This window comes from Rutidosis leptorrhynchoides, chromosome 3 (assembly GCF_046630445.1).
Source record: "Rutidosis leptorrhynchoides isolate AG116_Rl617_1_P2 chromosome 3, CSIRO_AGI_Rlap_v1, whole genome shotgun sequence".
In the NCBI taxonomy this organism is placed as follows: domain Eukaryota; kingdom Viridiplantae; phylum Streptophyta; class Magnoliopsida; order Asterales; family Asteraceae; genus Rutidosis; species Rutidosis leptorrhynchoides.
In genome coordinates this window covers 474,961,011-474,969,027 of record NC_092335.1, presented here as the reverse complement: position 1 = coordinate 474,969,027, position 8,017 = coordinate 474,961,011, and the positions used below count along the sequence as shown (strand labels likewise).

At 33.4% G+C, this 8,017-nt stretch overlaps 2 protein-coding genes across 3 annotated transcripts; both read right to left on the bottom strand.

Annotated features, from left to right (window-relative positions):
- Positions 1-477: 477 nt before the first annotated feature.
- LOC139898131 (probable pectin methylesterase CGR3) lies at positions 478-3,776 on the bottom strand. Of its 2 annotated transcripts, none has more exons than XM_071880840.1 (7): positions 3,707-3,776; positions 3,143-3,290; positions 2,950-2,986; positions 2,745-2,786; positions 1,820-2,197; positions 1,525-1,580; positions 478-984 (listed from the first exon to the last, which is right to left on the bottom strand). In XM_071880840.1, exons 2-7 carry the CDS (start codon positions 3,263-3,265, stop codon positions 832-834), a joined length of 789 nt encoding a protein of 262 aa, XP_071736941.1. In that variant the 5' UTR covers positions 3,266-3,290; positions 3,707-3,776; the 3' UTR covers positions 478-831. The 2 variants fall into 2 exon arrangements, with proteins under 2 accessions (XP_071736941.1, XP_071736942.1); XM_071880841.1 differs by having other exon boundaries at positions 3,143-3,266; positions 3,707-3,769.
- Positions 3,777-4,208: 432 nt separating this feature from the next.
- LOC139898130 (uncharacterized) lies at positions 4,209-5,277 on the bottom strand. The gene is made up of 2 exons (XM_071880839.1): positions 5,033-5,277; positions 4,209-4,603 (listed from the first exon to the last, which is right to left on the bottom strand). The coding sequence occupies exons 1-2, from the start codon at positions 5,254-5,256 to the stop codon at positions 4,282-4,284; spliced, it is 546 nt and encodes a 181-aa protein (XP_071736940.1). The 5' UTR covers positions 5,257-5,277; the 3' UTR covers positions 4,209-4,281.
- Between the last annotated feature and the right edge of the window lie 2,740 nt (positions 5,278-8,017).

The window sequence follows — 8,017 nt, the reverse complement described above, 5'->3', positions numbered from 1 at the left end:
GCGGAACCGGAAACGGAAACTTGTGAATTATCCATTATGGGATAAGTAAGTAGACTAGAGATTAGAGAATATTTAGTGATTTAGAAAGAATTATGAGAATGTTTGTTGGTGCATTTTCAACCAAAGCATTACCATGTATTTATAATGGACTTTGTGGGGTTAAAATGGTCAAAAAAAACTCAAAAAACTGCAAAAAAAAAAGGCTGAAACTGCAAACAAAAAAAAAAAAAAAAAAAAACTAGTTTTTTGAAAAACCGGATCGGATCCGGATCCAAACCGGATCGGATAAAATCCGATTTATATCCGGAAAAAATCCGGTTTTCTTGAAAATCTGGATCCGGTTGGAACCGGATCGGATCTCGGAGCCGGATCCGGTTTTTGCTGTGTCCGGTTCTGCTTCTGTCCGGTTCCGGATCGGATCTGGATCCGGTTTTTTTGCCCATCTATAAATGTATGAACAAACAAGGGAACACCAAATCAAGATAAGTAACTTTAGATTAAACAAACTAGGCTCATGTTACAATTACGATTAATCTGTAGCTTTAAACTATATAAAGCAAAAGCAATATTGTGAAGGGTAAAGCAGTCTAAATTACATCACTCTTCACTCTTCCAACAATATGAAACAAAAAAAGCATGAAATAAAAGAAATGTGTAAAAATATACATCTTGAGTATGCTAACGACCGCACTTGTTGAGAGTTAGTACCCCTCGACCCAAAAATTAATCAGACAGATTGTGTTTTTAGAACATGGTGTACGTTTTTTAAAACTTTGTAGTTTTATGTTTACTCCTGGTTTTTTTCTTCCAATGGAGGAACCAGTGGCTACCTCAATGAAGTGATTTGAGATGGAAAATTTGACAGGTTGATTGGTATGCCTTCTTGGCTGCAGCCATTTCGAACTTCTTAGTAGCGACTTCGTTCTCTTCTAATTTAGTTTGAACGAAAAACCGAATCCACCAGGTAGAGCTTCGTAGTTTTGCCTAACACAAAATCGGAGTAGTTATCTATTAGATAAGAGAACTTCAACCCATGTATATTGAAGCAGACAATTTCAGGTTGTACTTGTTTGATAACATATCAATTAGGTAAACTATAAATGTAGCAAAAATGAAATGGGTCAAATACTCGAATGTTACAAGGCCCAAAATCATATTAGCTAGAAAACTTATCTTTTTAATTTTTTATCATTTACATTATATTTTACTGGATTATTAATGAACAATCACTTGATTAATGGTTCAGAGATGTGTTTTAATACAATTTAATTATAATTATAATTATGTAAACCATCGAATCAAAAAAAGGTCCTTACATACAATGATCTAGGTTCTAATTTATAAAGTTAATTTGGATACTAGGGTTTTACAATCAACCAATAAAGACAGTAAAGCAATGAACCATCACAAAATGAAGATCAACAATTAAAATAATTATTTAACCATAATGAGTTTCAATTCTCATTATTAAGTTTGAATTCAGATCAAAATTGAACCCGGGATTAACAGTGAAAGAAAACTTACAGGGCGGCCAAATTTGGACATCTCTGCAACTTTAACTCTACGCTGACCTGGATAACCTGCATACAAAAAATTGAACATATTAATATTGACTTTATCATTTACCTGCTTATGTAAGATGGGTGGCAAGATGAGTAAGTAATCAAGAACAAATAATACGATTTTACCCAGATTTGAAACATTACAAAATCCTAATACCACATTCATAAATGTGGGTCATAAATCATAATTACCACCTTGTGCAACATACATGAGTAAGTAATCAAGAACAAATAATACGATAGCTCAAAAAACATACCAGAAAGAATAACAAATCCATCTGAAGATACTCTAGCTAATTCCGGAATAGTCTTGTTGAGGTACTTTGGAGACAGATAGTCAAGAGCATCTGACACAATAACAAGAGAAAAGGATTTTGATTTATAAGGGAGAGGAAACTTAATATCGGCAACACGAACAATGCCTTTGCGTATAAGGTTTTTGCAGTTGGCATCAGTTTCATCTAAATCATATGGTTCCAGACCCCATGCTTCTGTATCTTCTTCTTTTAATAACTTGGAGACTACTGCACAAGACTCGGGACCCACATGCAGAACTTTATGCATGCTATCACCGTATGCTTTTTTCAGATAAGGTAATGCTTGATAAATCTCAGTTGAACATGAAACACCACCACCTGCATAAACAAATGAAAATTAACTCATTGAGATTAGGTGTTCTTTTATGATGTTACAGATTAAAAATAACACGCCATGTAGCTGATCATTCCAAGGTTGCAAAAAAGCCTACTCAGGAAGTACTCAGTTGGGTCATTTGAGAGAGTAATCAGAAACTCGGAGAGTAATCGGTTGTTGACAAAGTTTAATTTTGACTGATTAATCGGATGTTGACCAAGTAATTCAGAGTAAGCGCCGAGTAATCCCCGTTGCCCAAAGGTTGACCCATTTTCGACTGATTTTGATTGATCGGATCAGACCTCTCCAAAAATCGAGTACTTTCCGAGTACTACCCGAATATTTCCGAGGTATGGAACACTGGATCATTCGGATCATTCGTATCAGTACTATGCTCAAATCTACTAATAGTAAACACATGACTAAAGCAACAGTCCCATATATTACTACAATTTAAATGATTTTTTAATTGATCAATAAATGTTTGTTAAAAGTTCCGTAGTGTTACACAATCAAATGTTAGTATATATCAAAAGACTAGCGATTTACCTTCAAGCCTACTTAGATATGCTTTATCACCACTGCTTCCACCTGTGACAAAAATAACATCAGTTAGTTCGTGAAGAAAATAGCAAAAAAAAAAAAAAAAAAAAAAAAAAGACTGTTTTTTAGCTAATACAAAATCCAGACTTGCGTGTAAATCAGAGCATCTATATCTGTGTTTGTTCATTCATGTTGCCAAATGTTTACTAACCTGAACTATACACGTAACCAATTATCAGAATAGCTCCCTGAAAGTTACCATCAAAAGTAAATTCCCACTCAGAATCAGCAGATGAATATATAAAATAGAAGAAAATATGCTAAATTCTCAAATATTTATATCATTTGAAACATCCAAGACAGTACGTGTAGATGCAGATATGCAATAGCTCTAAGAAACTTACCAGTACTAAAAGCCCAACAGATAAAAACGGCGATGTACGTGATTTCGAATTCAACGATCCCATAAACGGAATGCTAGCTCCATCTCCCAATCTCCTAGATAAACTAGCTGGCCTCCTTGACATCCTTTATATATATTTGTAAATCAAGCTGCAGATAGAAATTGTATTTACAGAACAGCTATCCATATATAACACGGTATTACAATTCAGCTATAACAAACTTAAGTTAGCATTCAGTTTACACGCTCATATACATTCAAACCACATAACTAACATCCAAAATTCAATATAGATCAGCAACTTAACCGCTTAGTATAGAATTATAAACCTAATTAGGTTTTTTTTTAACGTCGTAGTAAGCCCTAGAAAAGCAAGCAATCAACCAAATTATTCTAACAGAAAACATAAGTAACAAAAATAAATCAATTTCGAAAGCAACACTATGATTAATTCTTCATAGTTCATACTACTAGAGTGATCAAATTCAAACGCATTAAATCATCAGTTAATTAAACAATTCAATAAATAGTAAAAAGAGTGAAGAATATAGGGATAGTGTGTGACCTGAGAGCTAGCTAGTTGTAGTTTGGATCTAGATCTGTGTTTTTATTCTTTTTGTTGTAAGAAGCTTGAGCTAAGAGATCAAGTGGCTTTATATATATTATCCGTTTATATAGTCTCTATCAGATACGGCTGATTAAGAAACTAATTAATTTAATTTTAATTAATTAATTAATTTTAAAGTTGTACAAAAAAAAATTGCTGCGTTTTTAGGTGAAGTCGAGATAGGTTATTGAGCACCAGGCGCATGATAGTAGGATCGGCTGTTATTACGCGTTTATTTATATGCGATATGGGCTAATTTTTATGGTGGGTTATAGCATATTTATGAATTGGATTGGATACCAAGTCCAGAATAAATAAAAGCCCATATTACAGCATTACATGTACCCATTTGCAAGCATTGAGTCTGATAATGATCAATAAACCCAACCAAACTCTTCTAAACATCTACAATTCATAATTCATTTAATTGATGATAATAATTGATATAATTGATACCAACATGAGTTGCTAGTAAAAGTGTAAAACTAACACATCATACTAGAATGTTAACAACATATACAAACAATTGACTGTCAATTACGACGTTCACCAGTTTTCTTCTTCCTCTTTTTCTTCTTTATATCTCCAGATTTTTCATCTGAGCTATGTTTTCTGCGCCTTCGCTTGCTCGAGTCATTTCTTTTGCACCTCTTCTCCCTTCTTTTAGAAGACTCTTCATCAGAATATGAACCCGATTTCAGATTAAGAGGGTTTTCTGGACCAAGAATAACACGTTTGTCCTGACTTTCTCTATATCCTTCATCAGGGCTTGCTTCTTGTTTCTCCTTACAACCAAGAAGGTATGGACCCGTCTCATCCATCCTGGACCCCACAGCACCCCTTCCCCGCTTCACCCTGTCATCAGAAAACCGTAAACAAGTTGAAAGTGAGTCTACTATCACAAATCTGAAGAATAAACAAGATAAGTCAACACGTGTATAAACATGTCATTCACATTAGAGGTGGGTATTTCAGCCCATTCATATGGAAATTAGTTTCATTCAAGTTGTACTTTTTATTAATAACAGGTCAGGTTTAGGAAACTGGCTAAAAATAAAACGAGTGGAATTGAGGGCTTAAGTCTTAACAGCTTAAAAGAAACTAATATGATTTTGTTAATCACATTCAATACATTATCTATCTGTTATCTGTTATCCACATATAAAAGAGAAGCATTAACAAAAACAGTGTTGAACCAACCTGACCCACCCCGCCCATTTTGCCACCTTAAGTTCTTGTCAGTCAAGAACACCCAAATGCAGATGATAGAGAATAAGGTGTTACCTCGAGTGCAAGAATTCCTCAATCTCTTGGTCCCTTAGTCCATCATCTTCACTTCCTCTTTTGCTTAATGAGCACCGAAAAGTGTTGTTCCGCTCACAATCATCAAGCCGAGTGGTGTTTATATTCTTTTGGGAGCTACTAACACTCTTATGACTTGTACATCTATTGTCATTTTTCTTAATTCTGTCATCCAGCTCTCTCTCTTTTTGACATATTCGCCACATCTCATTTACTTCAACAATCTTATTAGCTGCAAGTAGATCAAAACAACAATGCTATAATGTCTACATGCTTTAATTTACCACACACTCTTCAACCTTAAATAAAGTAAGTCAATTTCGTATAAAGAGTAATATAACATTTCGAAACACGGAGCATCTGTAATATAATGAAGTCACTGAAAGCAAATACTTTAATTAATATACGAGAAGAATCATGCTAAAGATTAAATTTATCTTAAAAAGTGAATAAGAGTTTGTTTCAATCTATAACTGCAGAGAGCAATCCATTCAATTACTTTGAACAGCAGGTACTCCAAAATCCAATCTACAACACTTTAATCGTATCAAGTAACATGGATCTCATTAAACAATACGTTGAATGTTAAAAGATTGGAATCTTACCCTGTTGTACACCAAGAACAGTTGCAGTGAGAAAACGTGAATTTGGTCGACCTCTAACATTGGGAGGCTTAAAATAAGCATCAACACCATCTCTTTCGGCACGTCGACGCATTTCCACTGCCTCCTTCATTAGAATTGCAGCTATCCTATTCTCTGTCTCTAGATCCATCCAAAAACTGTATAACATTTTAAAGTTAAAAGCAATTTATCAATATACACAAGTACAAACAAAGTCTGCAATGCATCAAATCAGCTTCAAAAGATTACATTCCTACAACAAGCATCACAATCAGCTAATAATATTAACAAATTGTAACCTGTAAATTAGAACGAACGATTTTAAGTGATCAAACCAACGGTATATAACAATATAGACTAATTATGTAAAATTGAACATTGAACATGTAAACTAAAATTGAAAATTATGTTTAATAATTTACAACTACGAACAACTAGAAATTCGTGCAGTATATGATAAAATGTTTCTAAACCCTAGCGAGTAAAATCTTAGAAAGGAACTTCGATTGATATGAATAATGAAAATTACCTGATTAAACGAAGATGACGTTAGCGATGAAGATTTATGATGACGGTGGCCGGACGTGAACGAAACGCGGTGAATTGCCGGATCGTGAAACGAGGGAAACCGAGATTGGGTTGATGAAAAAGAATTGGCAACTAATGATTTTGATCCTTCGAAAACAGTACTGTGTTTTATGAAAATTACATTAATAGTCCCTATACTAATTTTCCACCATCAATTATTGTCCCTATACTAATTTGGTATTCTGCACGAGGGTTAAAGTGTGGCTTGCTTAGTTGCTTTTGGTGCTTTACATGTGGAGCTCGGGTATGGGTTTTAAAGCGGCCAAATTTTGGAGATTAATCGGCCCCGTTACGATTTGGTACATTTGACTCGCAACAAATAAATCATTATGTAACAATGAGTTTACATGTTGGAATGCGTCAGTGGATTTTTTTTTTTCGGCTTAAAAATTTTGAATTTTTCGACTTTATCCCTGATGGATTTTTTTTTGCCCCAAAACCTTTAAATTTTGCCCAAAATTCTTTAACTTTTGTCTCAAAACCTTCAAATTTTGCCCAAAGTTCTTCAACTTTTGTTCCAAAACTTTCAAATTTTGCTCAAAATTCTCCAAGTTTTGCCCTAAAACCTTAAAATTTTGCCTAAAACCTTCAACTTTTGCGCAAAAACATTCATAATTTGTCTAAAAATCTCAATTTTCTGCCCCAAAACCTCCATATTTTTCCAAAAAAAATTTCCCCCGGTGAAAAAAAATCCTAGTTCCGCCACTGAAGGTAGTATTAAAATCGTTTGAATGGGCAATTAACGCCAAATTTTGTTACTCCCATCAATATTACGTTTGGGATTCAAACCCGTGGGTGTTGCTGTTATGATCCTTCGAATCTTCGTACGTTCTACGAAGATATCAAAATTCATTCACATGTTTCGTTTTCTTTGTTTTTTTCCGGATCAAGTTTTGTAACATTTTGTAATTTGTAATTTTCATAGTATCCGGGCCTAAATCTAGTCTTACAATGGATACTGTAGGTTTTGTTTATAATTGGGCCAAAGCAACTCTCAGTTGGTGGGCCTAGATGATCAATATGCGTTTCTTCTTTTTTGCTATAAAAAAAATTCAAACTATTAACATCAATCAAATATTAATATTAATATAAATTTAATATTAATATTAATTATTATTATTACTTACTTAATATCGGGGTATTAATATTTTTTAATTATTTATTATTTACTAGTTTAAGACCCGCGGATTCGCGGGTTTCGTCAATAAAATTTTTAAATATAATAAATTATGTGTCAACTCATGTAAAAATTCGCTACCAATTATGTATAATAGACAAATGAAGGCAAAGAATGTAAGTAAACAAAATATTAGATACGGAGTATAAATTAGAATGCAAACATTAATTAAATATAAGTAAAGTTCAACCGGGTAAAAAATTATAATTGATAACACCAAGTTGGATATATTGGTGTACTATTATTTTATGATAGTAGACTATTAATTTGTAACTAAGTATGTCTGCGACGACGACTTTACCATATATTATTCAATGCAACAAAGCGTTTAAAGTAGTCATTTAGTGTCAACACTGATGAAGCAACTTGTTATTTTGCTTTCAATATCCTTCGCATATCTGTTAAACTCTTTTGACACACTTTATCAGCCTACATAACGAACATAACAAAATTTAGTATTTGTGTATTTCATTGCAATCGATCATATTATCGATATGAAGTCTATTTACGATTCATACTGGCCACATTTACGGGTCTAATGGTTCTAGCAAACTTTTCTACGTTATCTTTTATCACCCA

What these genes read in the sequence shown, in the direction of transcription:
- LOC139898131 (XM_071880840.1), bottom strand. Translation starts at nt 3,265, where the DNA reads ATGTCAAGGAGGCCAGCTAGTTTATCTAGGAGATTGGGAGATGGAGCT. An exon ending in CTGTTGGGCTTTTAGTACTG is followed by an intron (nt 2,987 to 3,142) that starts GTAAGTTTCTTA and finishes GGTAACTTTCAG; the next exon opens with GGAGCTATTCTGATAATTGG. An exon ending in TGGTTACGTGTATAGTTCAG is followed by an intron (nt 2,787 to 2,949) that starts GTTAGTAAACAT and finishes TTTTTGTCACAG; the next exon opens with GTGGAAGCAGTGGTGATAAA.
- LOC139898130 (XM_071880839.1), bottom strand. Translation starts at nt 5,256, where the DNA reads ATGTGGCGAATATGTCAAAAAGAGAGAGAGCTGGATGACAGAATTAAG. An exon ending in GAGGAATTCTTGCACTCGAG is followed by an intron (nt 4,604 to 5,032) that starts GTAACACCTTAT and finishes TTCTGATGACAG; the next exon opens with GGTGAAGCGGGGAAGGGGTG.